This window comes from Rhea americana, unplaced genomic scaffold (genome assembly GCF_003343005.1).
Source record: "Rhea americana isolate MKP2758 unplaced genomic scaffold, rheAme1 scaffold_175, whole genome shotgun sequence".
In the NCBI taxonomy this organism is placed as follows: domain Eukaryota; kingdom Metazoa; phylum Chordata; class Aves; order Rheiformes; family Rheidae; genus Rhea; species Rhea americana.
This window is the reverse complement of record NW_028185872.1, coordinates 634,102-649,305: the sequence shown is the minus strand read 5'-3', so window position 1 is coordinate 649,305 and position 15,204 is coordinate 634,102. Positions and strand designations below refer to the sequence as shown.

Here is a 15,204-nt window from a genome sequence, read left to right as displayed (position 1 = left end):
TTTGTGGCTCCTGAAGCAAGGAGCGTGTCACACAGTCTTTTCTCCCCCTGCTTTTGCTGTAAGCAGCCTCATATTTAGTGAGCACAAGGCAGATTTCCCATAGACAGGGAGTATCCAAAAGCACTAAGGATCACTGCACCAGCCCTCTGCTTCACTTYTTCTACTTACAGCCACAATGCAGGCAGGACCCTGTAAGACCTTTTTTAAAGACTGTTAATAAATACACTGCACAGGTGGAGAGAGTTTATTTGTCATGCAGTCCTGGGGGCCTTGGGGCCAAGGGCAGTGACTGTTGCTTTGCAAAGCCCTGCTGACAGGGAAGTGTGTGAGAAGCTTCAGCATATGCTCCAAGCGCTGCCTGCACTGGCCAATATGCGAGAACTCATCAGGGCACTGAAAACCAGGAGTGATACGGTCACGCTCTAGTTGCTACATGACACAAACTGAAAAATAATGAGAGCAAGCAAACCACTAAAAATAAGTTTAACCTTTCAGTGGCCACAGTACTACTCCTGCCACATGCAGATGACTGGGCCATCATGCTTATTTCTGCTGATTCAGAAYTGGAAAAGCCACAAGACCCCAGTCCTTAGTTAATGGGAGCTGCTTATACACTGGGGTCCATATCAGCATGTACCTCATCAGCCCAGGACAATGTTCTGCTGTAGGCTAAGGACTAAAGCAAAGATCTGAGGTCAAAGGGTTTACAGATAATGAATACTCTCTAGTAACATACTCTGAGTTGAGAGAAGGGTTAATATTCCCACAGCACATACTGGAAAACTAAAGCACGAAGGTGGGAAAGTTATTTCTGTACAGCCTCGAGTCTGACAATAGTAGAGCTGGGATCCAAATCCAGAGCTCTCCTTAATTCTCTCATGCATAATTCAGCCGCTAGCATGTTTCCCCTGTACCTTCTCAGGACGTAGGGGAACATCTAACAATCTGCCCTCCATTCCTATTTGCTGCCCAATGGCAATYGACTGAGCAAACCCTGAGGTGCAGGCAGCTGACAGCTCATCATTCCCTCTGTGCCACTGAGGAGAGCATCGGTCATCAGCCTCTATMCCTTACCCACTGGACTGGCTCCTCAATAATATTGTGCTGGGAAACATCTCTGTGCTTAGCCCAAACAAATGCATTGTTTGCTTTAACTCTGCCTCCTTTCTTTCCGTTAGGATGTTTCTGAAGTTGCTGGGAAAAGCCATGATCCTCTCTAACACTGAACTTCAGYCATCAGATAAGATCAAGGACTCTCAGCATCTTTCCAGTGTAGCTCACAGCACTGGGTTCTGCAGCACTGCAGCTTTCCTTAGTCAAGTGAGAACGGTAAACCACTGTGATGTTAGTAAGGACAGCTAGAGAATTATTTGAATTGTGCAAGTGATACAGAAAACAAATTGATGCTAAAAATACAAAGTACACTAGCAAAGAGTTCTTCTCATGCCAAAGAAAAGCAGGGGCAGCTCTCATGGAGATCTCTCTAGGATACAACCAGGTCTGAATGAGCAACAGATTAAAATAAAATATTCTAGATGCCTTGCTAGGCAGAATTTGGGTGATTTTAATACATGRGATTTTTGTCTAGCATCCTTCATACATCATAGCACAGAGAGAAGGGCTTTCAGAATTTAAAGAATAAACTGGTGGAGGAAGGAAATGACATAGGAAAAGTGGTAAGTGGCGACAGCTCTAGTGAAAGAGCAACTTCCTTGGACTGGAGAGGTAAAGTCCGACACTCAGATAGGAGGGCAACATCCTCTGGAAGAATAGTGCAGAATGCTCCACAATCTAACCACCATCTGTTCAGGCACTAGCTATTTGCAAGTTCTCCTCAGACCAGCAATGCAAAGTGATCTGTCACTGACGGCATATTTTAGTGGAAGTGTATTCCTACCCCAGTGGTGGGAAGCAGAAACTGCTGATGCACTGGGAGCAAGGATGGGAAGAGCCGAAGAGGACCAAATGAAAGGTGGACTGGCAGAAGAGCAGCAGCAGGTGGAATAGAAAAGGATGCCTCTARGTCATTTACAGAGCTGTGAGAATTTCTCTGAATAGTATTGTGTCCCAAAGGCTGGCATTCATGTATATCAGCAAAGTTAATACTGTTCTTGGCTCTAGCTATTAAAATTTGCTGCTTACGCACAAGCATCACATTCACTCTATAACACTATAATGAGCCATCCAAAAAAGCATGCAAAATACTGTACCTTAAAGCAGTACAAAGAGAAGTGTGGTTAGCATGACCACTCACTCCTCCTGCGTCAAAGGTTACCACCTGCAAAGTAAAACCAGAGAATAATAATAACCTAGGAGGAGAAAACASACTGTGCAATAACTGTCTTTGATACACAACATGGCACTGTCCCAGCCTGTTGCCTCTGAAGAGCTGTGTTTGCCTTGCRCAGTGAGGCCTTGTGTGTGAATTCACACTACAGAAATACAACTAAACAAGTAAGTGAAGTCACTGGATCTAAACAACTACACAATCTAAGAGCTTAAATAGCAGAAAGACGAGAAGAATCACATTCCCAGTGGCAGCATGCACTTCTTACTCATTATCTGTCCAAAAGGTTATTTCAGAGTGATCTGTTGCAAACTGGTTGTTCCAAGTGATCTGGCTCGATGAATCACTCTCCCCTGCATCTAACAACATACTAGAATGCCTGTGGATTGCACAGTGAGACTATAGGATGCTGTATTGTAAGTCAGGACATCGTTGCTCTAGCAAGAACAACAGAGTCRTGTACTAGTGTTCAGTTTGTAATGAGACTTCATGTCAGAATCAGAGAGTGATAAAATAATGTGATCTGAGAATAAACTTTTTTAAGAATCAGCTGACTGCACCTTTTGTACAACCAACTCATGCTTTCAGCTGAACAAGGAGATTATATTGTTTATTGTTTCTTTGCAGGAAGAAAGCAGAACTTCACAGTGCAGAAGTAATGTGTGAATGCAGAATTACCAAGTCACCTTCCAAAGCACAGAATGCCCTTGTCTCCCTGCCCTCAGACGTACCAGCAATGTATTAGGGATGAAGCATCCTCCCTAAGAGTATTAAGGAAGGGCTCACTCTGGGCACTGTGTGAAGGTGGTACTGAAAAGCTCCTGCTTCCAGCCCAGCAGACAGACTGGCAGCACAAAGCCTGGAGCAGAAAGGGTACATGTGCAGGCAGGCTTTCCAGACAGGGAAAGTGACTGTCCTTGAGCAATTTAAAGTTAGGTTTGTGCTTTGAGAGAGGCCAGGCAGCTGAGCTCTTCACAGCTCCTTTCCCTACAACTGGGAAGAAATCATAACCTCCCCATCTTTAAGTCAATGCCTGCTTCCTTGCCAGCTTGTTCTCTTCTTCAGGGAGGAAATGCTCCTGCCTTCCTTATTCACCACAGTTCCCTTCTCAACATCTATTTTATAAGCAGGGCCTGAAGTACTGGGTTAAAGATCAAGGGAGGATCAAAAGCCACCCTGCCGGTCCTGCAACTTTCTACTCCACCCTCCAACAAGAGAAGCCCTGTCAAACATAGGATTTACTGTGTAAAGAGGGAGAGGAAACACACACAAAGATTCTGATAAGAAATACTCAGAAACCACAGACTCCTGACAAGCCTGCTTATACACCCATCCACCCAGTACAAGTCCACACCCGGACTTTCCACTTTGCCCAGCAGCTGTAATAATGCRGCCACCAAGAGGCAGGGTTATACGTTGCCGGCCAGATGTAGACTCCTAAATTGTCATTTCATACGATAACAACTTATCCCACTCATTACTGGCACAGTAAATTCACACTGGCAGGTGAATACTAGTGAGTCTATTAATGGCTACAGTAGGGATGAGCATGTTGACAAAATAAACGCAGACAAAGGGTCTGTCTCTTYATTTACCCTGTAGAAAAGTAACATCTTTAAGTCTATTAATCCACATCCCTCTAAGATTTTCCACGCCAAGCCACAGTCATACACCCCAATCTCTGCACACACAAGAAACTCCTCCCATGMCAGCTCTCTTGGCAGCCATCACCTTCCTTCGGCACCCTCTATCCACACTCATAACAACGGTGCACACAGGTTTTCTCCTTCTCTCAACCCTAACTCTAACCCTGACCCTGACCCTAACCCTAACCCTGACCCTGACCCTGACCCTAACCCTGACCATGACCCCTACCTCTACCACACATGAAACTCCTCCCATGCCAGCTCTCTTGGCAGCCATCACCTTCTCTCCGCACCCTCTATCCACACTCATAACAACGGTGCACACAGGCTTTCTCCTTCGCTCAACTCTAACCCTAACCCTGACCCTAACCCTAACCGTAATCCCTATCTCTGGCATAGGCAAGAATCGTCTCACAGGGCAGCACTCTTGCAGCAGTCTTGTTTTCAAATGTGTTTCGAAATTATCCAATCAGCTCTAAMATCTTTTTTGGGATATTCCTGTGCACACACTTATAAATACAACTGCATTATTCCTGTTTCCTTAAGAAATTAGGCAAAAAACCTGAGGCAAGCGAAAATATAGATTTCTCCTGTCGTATAGGACACGGGAGAACAAACGAGAAGACTGAGATAAGAGACTGTAGTTAGCAGACTAAATAAACTTATCACTATTTTGACAAAACTGGCTCTGGCCAATTGTGGAAGCTTAACGCTGGATTAGTAAATATTCTTGACATGGAAATTAGCTGTTCAGAAATATCTTTGGAGGCTTTCTCTCTCCACACCTATTTAGAAACGGGATCTAGTCTTGCTAAAGCTGCTGGGGTTATACAATTGCTGAATTAGCTGAAGAGATTGCACAAGGCTAATTTTCAATGGTTGTGATCTAGTTTACTCTTAGAACATTTTCGCATGAATTGCCTGTGGCTTCAAATATGCAAATCTATAAGCACAATTCCAAAAATACCTGAACACTGGCCTGAACATGGTGGCATTCACTCTACCTGCAGAAAGACCATATTTGAAATATTGGCCCTTCCCCTACAGAGATCCCTCACAGCACACAGTTTCGCTACTGATGGAGTAGTGAAGTCTGATCTATTCAGTGTGGAGCTTCTAGGTCTATTCTCTAAAGACACCGATTCCACAGCATCACTGTGGTGCTCATGACTGAAAGCAGGCAGCAATCACATGCAAATATATTCCTCCGGCTTCGGGGATTCATTTTATCGATAATAAATCTCAGTTTCTTTCTCACATGCTGAAGATATTTTCACATGGGAACATCTCCTTCTTCCACATGGTGCAGCCAGCTGGTGTGCTTGCTTTAAACACATAACCTGAACCAGGTTGATGATGAAATCAAGCAAACAGTCAGGAGAATGAGAAAACCTGAACATCTTGGAACTGTCTGGGTYGAAAACAAGCTCAGCCAGTTTTGGGGGCAAAAGATTGGGATAGGAAATACACCTGACGTGGAAATTATTGCTCAGTGAAATCTTTAGGGCAAGAGAGAGGTCCCTCCCCACACCTGTTCTGAAATGGGAGCTGCTGCTGTTGGTGCTGCTGGGTTTTCTTCTGGGTGACCTTGGTATTCAGGAAATGGAACTTTCACTGGTGGAAGCCAGAGCTGCAGCCAAGATAAACACATTCAGAAATCCCTTCTGGAGGGGGAAGAGCACAGAGGAAATTACTCAATTACTAGCAGAAGAGGAAACTCCTGAGAGGTCTGGAGTCCAAGCGCCTTCTAGAAGCCATGTGCAATGGAGAAGAAAAGCACTTGAAGATGTGGGTCTCCCTCACTCTTTCTGGCATCATTCAGCATTTCAAAAAAATCACACATCCGACCAAGTAGACTGGTGGGGATGGAAAAGTYTCATTCCCCCATAAGAAGGGCCATCCCATAAAATGTCACAGCAAGCAACTCCATTTCTAATAGCCTTCCTTTGAGCACCATTTTATAGGCCCAATTACACTACAGAGGCCAACAGTATTCAAATTCCCTTTGATCCTATTAGGAAGGTTTTTTAGAAATTCCCCTTGTTGCTGATTTAGACAAGCTAAAGATTAAAAAGACTAGACACTTGGATGACAAAGCAAAATTCAAATCACTCTCCACATTCCAGTGTCCATTGGGTTAGAGCTGTAAATGTTTAAGTCATGAATCAGCTCTTGGAATGAAAGGTCCCCTCCCACTCATGTACCCCAAAGCATACCTGGGGTGTCTGCAACGTAGAAGAAGAGCAGAAGAAATAAAGATGCCAAAGTCTATCCCTGCTCTGTTGCCTTCTCCAACAAAGTCTGCCTGCTGCAGTGTGTGTCTGGTGTTCTGCAAACACACATAAAATTGTCTTCAAACATCACACATTTGGATGCTTCTGAATTTTAGGAGGGTGTGGAGACTCAGATCCAAAACATCACAGTTGAACTCACCCTCTCAAATATAAGCTCCAACTAGGTATCATTTGTAGAAGGGTCTAGCTTTCCTTTTAGAGAAGATCTGAGACAATGGGACTTTCCCATGAGCAGTTGAATGGATGACACTTCCATTAGCCCATCATGGAAAAGAGCTTTCAAAAACCTGAGTATYGAAGAGTTCTAATCTTGGCAATGCATCTGCCCCAAACACAGTCTGAATGTCATCTCCTGATCCAAGCTCTGCTGTCACTAAAGTTGGGATAATGAAGAGTGCTATTTCATAATCTAGAAGGTGCCTGAGGCCCACACAATACTATGCAACTTGTTTTTTACAYACCAAATACTTTCTAATCTGGATCAAGACAGACTAGCTTTGGTTGCCTCTCCAAGCAACACTAGTTTTTGCTTATAAATCCAGGAGGCAGGAAATAATTTCCAAAGTCTTTAAATTAGTTTTGGCTTAGACTATACCAAATGTTAATTTCTGTGTCTGCATTATTTAGTGTAGAACTTAGATGAAATATGTCCCTGTAGCTCTCAAAAAGATTGAGTTACTTATGGACTTCCTGGGCAACTGAGGAAATGACTAACTATGCAATGGAACAAAAATACACATAAAATGACGTGACTCTTTCCTTTGCAGTCTTTGCTTCAGACATGTTGCAATTGCAACCTGAATCTCCACTGCCAGATGACACATACATTCTGTAAATAAAAGATACCATTGTCTATGCTATGACTATGAGGGACAACTGGGGAAAGTTTTCCCAGTGGGACAGATAAAACAAGACATGTCTTCCAGTCATGGTAACCTTATGGAGTTAGCTTGTGTCTGAAGCCATGTTAGCTTACTACTTGACAGGGCTCTTTTTAGCACATTAAGCTGATACTATCAATTTCAACATTAGTGAAAGACAGACTCAAGTTTACCTTTCAAGATAAGGCCATTGTCTCAGGAGAGTAGAGATGCTCAAAGAGCAGCCAATAGATACCTAATTCCCAAGCTTTAAAGTTTTAAAAGCAGCGTGTTGGACAAAGGTAATCAGGTGCATTGTTAGCAAACCAGATCTGCTCCTAGCTGAAAGGTATTTTAGCAATTATGTGATTATTGGGGACACTTAAAATAATATACATTTACAGAGCAGTTCACAACCACCATCTCCACAAAGCTGCTTCAGTAGCCCTTGGTGCTGCTGACAATCTGTTCTGCTACAGAAGTTTGTCCTCAGTGCCGATCACRGAATCACTGAGGAGTGCACAGTGGGCCCTCGACCATTCAAGGTCCCTTCCACAATATTCCTCATTACTAAGGCTACACCTCACACCAGCAACACAGCAGGGACAGTAACAGAGATTTTGCATGTTTTTTGCTTTGAAAATCACACGATTTTTCAGCTCACGCTATGCTAATACCGGACTCCTGCCTTCCCCAGCATGAACAGCTTGTGTTTAATCTCCTTTGAGGTAAAGATCTAACCCTTTCTAATCATCTAGAGGAAGTTCTAGTGTTTTCAAAGTATCTACTGGGATCCTAGTGCACTTGCCCTAGTGCCCAGGAGAGTCGCAAACACGCAGTACAAGTCCTCTTGTGTTAGCAGCTTTCAGTTTAGATTAAAGCTCTATCTATTCACCGGGCCAAAAGGCACAGAATGACTCAAGGAAAACTGCATTTGTCTCTGTGTACAGCAACAAATTTCATGGAAAATTAGCTTCAGAATCAATACAGGGTTGGAAGTACAACAGTGCTTTTCATGCCCATGGGTTTTCAGTGCCCACGCTACAGAAGATKTGGTGTCTTGTTTTGTGAATTGCTGAAAAGCTTTAAAAGTTTTGTGATTTTGCTGTTCATCAGTGTGTGACAGTGACATGAATGACCACAGCAAGGTTCTACAGCAAAGAACAGAGCACAGATTTTTCCGTGCTTAGCCCCTTATTCCTGTTCCATAACAAAAGCCTATTCCAACCCCATGAACCCTCTCCAGCTTAATATTTTTCTACTCTGATGTATATCCCTGCTAATCTAACCCTCTAACACATGCCCATCAATGTACTTCAAATCTAAGCCTAAGCCTAAACCTCATATCCACTCCTCATCAATGAAACCTAACAGCAGCAGCAAAATGGTAGCTTTAAAACGTAGACACATATTTGAGGAGCTACTGAAGTAAAATCTCTCCACTGCTTAGTTCCCATTTGGAAGCAAAGATCTCTAGAAAGAAAGGATACACATCTAACCTATGCCATCACTCTTTCTCCTGTTTTTCAGTGGGATAATTTTATTTGTTCTGGAGTTCTAGCAGTTGTTTGAAGTATTCGAAAAAAAAGATGAGAATGACCATGTTTTACTTCACAAGATAATAGAAGTTGCACAAATACTCACATAAGGTCTTTAACTACAAAATGCAAAATCATTTTCAGATTTAATTTTAGACCTGAAACTCAGCTGGACTTGTTCAGGGGGTCCCCTACAACTAATGAATCCCCAAATCCACTACAGTGAAGCTTACCAGTTTCAACAGATTTTCCAGTTTTTAGCTAATTTGAAGCTTGTATTTCAGCGAAGATGGGTGATAAGACCACACAAAAGAGATTTAATAGGATCCAGCTAGAGAAACGGGTAAAGATTGCAAAGTAAATACTTCAGAATGGATTGGTACCCTCCCTCCCTCTCCTAGCCTATTTCACAGAGACTCCAGAAGCAAAATCCTAACCAAGACTCTAAAGAAAGCTTTCAGAGGGAAGGAAAAAGCCTAGACTACAGGCTCAGAAGTACTGCAGAAAATGCATGTGCTGTACAAAGTTTCACATTACCAGGTTGATGTTATYGGCTTCTATATGCTTTAGCATGAAGGTAGCAAGGAGCTGTGTGTCCCACTGAAGAGCAGGATTGTCCGGAAGACCCCTGAAAATGAAAAGTACTATTAGTGTCCTCAGCGCTGACAACTTTATAAAGAGTATGCAAAAAAAGAGAGATTCTTGTACTGGAGAATGAAATTAAGATAAATGCATAGATGACATAAAACCTTATATATATGGCCATATATAACCTTATTAGAGGTCTTACAAGCTTGTATGTTGGAGAGAAGGTGGGGGAGGGCAAAGTTGGAAGGGAAMCAGCAGTTCCAACACATTCCTCATAGATTTTCCAGGCTTTCCCTTTCTTCCTACTACTAACCTAGATTTTCTTACTGCTTTTCTTTAAGCAACTTCTATTTTGCTCAGTGATTCTTGTTCTCTGTTCCTCCCAATCAAATCTCTCTACACAGAAAGGAAATAACTAACAACTCTTTATTTAAAACCATTTAAAAAAATCATTTTCCCAGAGACTTTCCAGCCATAATTTACTGGTGAATTACATATGAAAAGTAACAAAAAAACTCCTGCTCTTGTTTACGCATGAATAACCCATTAGACTCAACAAGAGGACAAATAGCCATAATTCTAGTGCACAGCCAGGATAGCAGTCCTTCATTTGTTTTTTATGCTTTGCGTACTAACTGTTCTGTGACTGAACACTCTCTCTGGTATTTTAGACTGCAGGCTCCTAAGGGCAAGGAGCATGAGCCAAATGCAAAATAACACCAAGGAAACCAAACGAGTTAGCCTATATTTACCTTGATGCAATGGAGAGCTGAATATGACCCCCAGACATTACATATGAATGGTGCCAAGAAAGCATTGCTTCCAGTGGTTAAAATATTGGTTATTAATAAGAATAGGATAACATGCAGCTGCTAAAGGCCAATAATGACATCTTAAACTGGTCATTTTCTCAGACTTTTCCTATCCTCTGATAGTCTGATTATTGCTACGAGGCAGTTTAGCAGAAAAGTGACTACACAGCCTTCTCATCAGACACATGGGCTTGGACTCTGAACAGATCCAGCTGTTTGCTGCAGAGGGCAGGGGTGCCACTTCCCAACGCTCTTCGTGCCTTGCTGACTCCCGGGACAGCAAGGATGCTAACATCTGCAGGAAAACAACGGGAAAAGGTCTCCTTGGCATATTCCAAAGCCAGGCTCAGCTTAGGTCTTCATGAGAGATCTTCTGGCCACAAATTTTCCCACTGCTGTTAGTAGTAGTAGTAGTAATAGAAGGAAGAGCCTAGAGCACAGACTGATCACTAGCATTTTAACCATTGTGTTACTCAGCCTTGTTCAGCACTGGACAAAATAAAGTGCTGTTAGCAACCCCTGCAACAACAGAAGGTGTTTCTATGGGAGTGCACACACCCTAGCTAGGATCCTGGTAGCAGCATTACTAAAACTGGGAAATCTTCTGTTGCAATTTGTGATTCCTTCTGGCACAGATAACATCTTTGTCTGACATACGCAAGGCATTTAATTTTCCTCACAGGAAAGATTCTTTGGTACATCTGGTGGCTGTCTCATCAGCTTAACAAAATTGCATCTAATTTGCACAAGACAAAAACTATCAGATCCCATGTTTAAAGACAAAACAGCCCCAAAGGTATTACAAATCTCACTATGTCACAGGAGACTTCAAATGAAGCACATTTTAAAAATATGCTTCAATCCGAATATTCCAAGCAACACGCACACTGAACAGAATCTAAGTGCAAGTCTTACAGAGCTTCAGTTGCCTGAATGGTACCTTTGAGGTTGTGTCAAGCCTTAATCTGATAATATTAAACTGCTAAATTAGTCTAGAAGGGATTCTCCACTGGCTGCTTCTAACATAAATACCATTGCCCAATCTAGACAGCAGTTAAATGGACCTGTGAAGGAAGTGAAGAGTCCCATTACAACAGGAGGAGTGCTCCAACAGCAAGATGTCCAGGAGGCTGTTAGTGTCATAGCCACTGCACTCAGCTTTATTGGGCTATTTCCAAAAAGGCTGCTGGGTAGTGGAGCAGGTTTTAACTAGTTTAGACAGATAAAGATCACCCTTGTTCAATGGAAATGAACAGCTGGAGGCRATGGTTTAGAATCCCTGGAAACAAAACAATCTGAAGGCATGAGCAAATTAACTCCATGAATACTGAACCGATTAAGCAGGAGTACTCCGCAAAAATTTCCACTTCTCCACATTTACTGCTGCTCATGGAGAGACCACCACTGACTCCCAGAAAGGCAAAAGATTTTTTTTCCTTGCATAGTATCATTTGTCAGGCACCAAAGACAGAGGAGCTGACCCTGCCAAACAAAACACACATGTATGTAAGCACATTCAAAATATTAGCAGACATCATGGGCCACTGAGGAATTATCAGCTCATTCTGCAAACATAGAAAGCAACACCAAGGTTAAAAGACAAGCCCAAAATCACAAAGATGTAAGTAGCAGAACTGCCAATACATCAATCTAGATTTCAATCTAGATCTCTCTCACTTCAATTTTTGCTAAGAATTTGTATAGTACTTTGTAAAGTCTAAAATTTAAGAGTTACCACAATAGCAGAGAGCTCACTTAAAGCATTAGACCAATGGCTTTCAGCTTGTGGTCTGCAGATCAGTAATGGGGTCCAGGTAAGGAAGAAAAGCTGACTAAGAAAATCAAGTTGATACACAGTGCGTAGCAAAGCACACAAAAGGCATTTTTAAAGGAGATCTCTACATCTGCTAGGAAGGCACATACAAAGTTTGAATATTGATATAGTTCACAAGATGGTATACAACATTCTTCCTAGTATTTTTAAAATCAGTGCTAACCAAACCTGAAAAGTCCACTGACTTCCTGAACAATTCAGATACGTTGCATCCACCTGTTTATAACTTCAGGGCCTGGAATCAGAAACATTCAGCATTTAAATGGTTAATTCCACACTCTGCCTTTCTGGCTAAGGCTAATAATGTCTCTGAGCTCAAGGTCGAAGAGCTGAGATAAAGGACTATACAGGAGTGAAAATTAGCACATTCCCGGGAGCAGCCCGGAGCTTTTCCCAGGAGACACCCTTCCCCACACCCTCCACATCCTCTGCCCTAGACATCTCCTTGTTGCTGCTGTCAGTCAATGTGACAGACCAAGGTATAAATACTGCACTGGGAAGGTCTCCCAGGTCACACTGCTGGAGGGTGCTGGTGGGAAGGGTAGAGGGGTTCAGTTACTTGGCCTCATCTCCACCAAATCTGTATAGCCTGGAAGTGATCTTCATGGGCGTTCCACATGACTGTGGTTTCTGCAGCATGAAGTAACGTCTGCCTCTGCTCACTGATTTCAGCAGCGCCAGTCATGGGCAACACTCTATGCTTTGGAAAACCAAAGCCCATGGCCTTCCGTTTATCTGTTCTGGACAATACCGCTGTTGGTAGTGAGAACTGGATAAGGCCCCTGGTTTTCTTCCTATCACCTCCCTTTTCATCCTCCTTGCCAAGCTGAGCAGATAGAGAAGGCACTGGCATCTGCAATTCCCCTTCCTGAGGTCTGCACAGGGAGACCAACGTGATAGATGTCTCAGACGTCCTATCGAGGGTTCAGAGAACTACAAGGGGGCCACAGCAAATCACATCAGCAAGTTAAATCAAAATTCAGCCTTTTGCAAGTCTTGCCCAGCAGTTACAGCTGGCTAAATCAAAGAAATGTTAAAAGTCTTACCACGATGCCAGCTCCCTTGCAGGCCTCCTCCTCTCACCTACTGTGGGCTGTGGAGCACAGCTCCTCTTTTGCCTCAGCCTTGGCCATTAAAACACTGTGCACGTTGCCAGCGATGCTATCCCTGCCAACAGTTTAGATAGTTTTGTAGGACAATCTTTCTAGGAATGTTTAAGGCTCAAGATGGCAAGATTTCTTTCATCTGGAAGAATTCTTGTGTGTCCAAGACAGGTTTTAAAACCTCCACACACATCTATAGCCAAGTTATTCCCTTTTTACATGATCCACTACTCAGTCCCTGGTCAGCTTTTCACTGCTCATCTTCTACTGATCTTTTAGCAACCACCAACGCATTTATGTGTACAATCTTCTTTCAAAGCCTTCCACAGAATTTGTTCTGCTCATGAACTAAGCTGTCATGACCACTCTGAAGGTTTAAAACTAAACAGTTAGTCTATGTGAAGTCCAATGGCTTAACAGTGAGCAAATGGGCTGCCCTATGTGGACACTTGCAGTCAGAATAATCTGGGATCTGCCCCTCCTGAAAGCACATGGGAAGAAGCAGTGCTTCTTCCCATGTGACAGATACTGCGACGAGGTCTTGCAAATACCCCCTCTGCCTTGGTGTGAAGGGTTTGTAGGTGGCAAAAGGGGAGCAGAGTGGCAATAGGGTTCCTCCTGGAAGATGCCTRTTCTCCATCTTCATTAATACACTCTGAGACAGAAGAGCAAATTTTTCAAGGTACTAACGTGATTTTCCATTCCGCTACACACCAAAAGAGTAAAGATGAAAGAGCTTTCCCAGTTCTTACTACCCTTTTATCTAGCAGTATGACTGCAATCAATCCATGACTAGGGACCAGGAAACATTTTTGCATAATTTTTCCTCTTTATCCCTCCTCCCTGCAATGAACAATTTTACATTAAATCAGCACAAAGGTCAGCAGCTTGATGGCAGATTACATAGGAAACAGGTGAACGGCTGTGGAATAGGTTTCCAGCTGAGAACAATGACCACAATGTGTTTGTTTGAACAAAGGATGCCCTTTGTATAAAGTTAACTGTATAAATTGAACATCTGGGCAATTGAAACTGGATCAAAAAGCAAAAGAAGCAACAGAATAAAATGACGTGAGTGCACAATTAGTGAAAAAGCCATGTGATGACTAGAGGCAATCAGTGACCTTTATATCACAGCATCAAAGTAATTGAAAAAACTGAGTAAACAGAAATTATTTCATCCCCTCTAAAGTAGAGCAGAGAATTATTATTTTTGAGATTATGCTAAGATAAGTTAAGACAGGCTAGCCCTAGATCTTGAAGCAGAGCCTCTAAATCCTGAAATTAATGACTATCTATAAATTTATCTTTCCATAATGGTCAACTACAGACAGGAAGGAAATATTGCTGCTAGACTGCATGTACATCTCAGATTCAAATGAAAACAGAGTGCTTAGAAAAATGACCAGCATCTTTGAACATCATGTCATATAGGGAACAGATGCTSTGTGCTTACTGGAATGTAGCGATCAACAGTTTGAGGGAGACAGGGAATAAACCACAATGCTAAGTGTCAGATGATCAAATGAAAAGCCACCTAAGATAGAGAAGCCAATGCTGAAATTTTTATACTGGAAACTTCCTCTTTCTCCCCAAAATAATGAAACTCAAATTGTTCTAAGACTTATCTTTTAAGACTCAATTAAGGATTTTAGGAAGCGGTGAAAATGACAATGACTGGAATATTTAAAAATAAAGCACGCTACAAATATCTCCCCCTTCCTCTCCCCCCCCCAAAATGAAAGAATAGGTAGTATGGACATAATCCTTTTCTCCCACCCCTAACTTCTGTAATGTAGAAGTTTAGGACTACTTTACACAAATTTCAAAAGTAAATTAAGTAAATCTGATGCCTAAAACAYGGGTAAGTGCTGACATCATTAACGTGGCCACAGTTGGCCACACTCCTGTGTAAAGGGAAAGAACACAAGGGCACACTCCATTCAGCTTCCTCAAAAGCCCAGGCAAGCTGTGCATGCTTCTCCACCGGTCTGTGAAAAACCATAGTGCACCAATGTTAGACAATATTCCAGCTACCTCCGTAACTCCCCAAAGGCAAATGGCAATTAGATCTCTAGGGAACAAAGCTTTTGACCTGAGCATGATCGTGTGTTTCTGTTTGAGAAATAAGCATCCTTTGGGTTTAAATTCAAAGGAATTATTACAGAACACGGAACTGCTTGTTTGCAAAGACTTATCCGAATGTCCCTGTACTCATTTATGTTTTGTAATGAATTATTGA

The 15,204-nt window shown here is 42.5% G+C and overlaps 1 protein-coding gene across 1 annotated transcript in view; it reads right to left on the bottom strand.

Annotated features, from left to right (window-relative positions):
• Positions 1-15,204, bottom strand: part of PIGL (phosphatidylinositol glycan anchor biosynthesis class L) — a 64,786-nt gene that overhangs the window by 15,352 nt on the left and 34,230 nt on the right. The window contains exons 3-4 of the mRNA XM_085301283.1: positions 9,163-9,253; positions 2,211-2,278 (exon numbers count right to left, since the gene is read on the bottom strand). Of these exons, the coding sequence (XP_085157409.1) occupies positions 2,211-2,278; positions 9,163-9,253 (159 nt within the window). The remainder of the gene's footprint in view (positions 1-2,210; positions 2,279-9,162; positions 9,254-15,204) is intronic.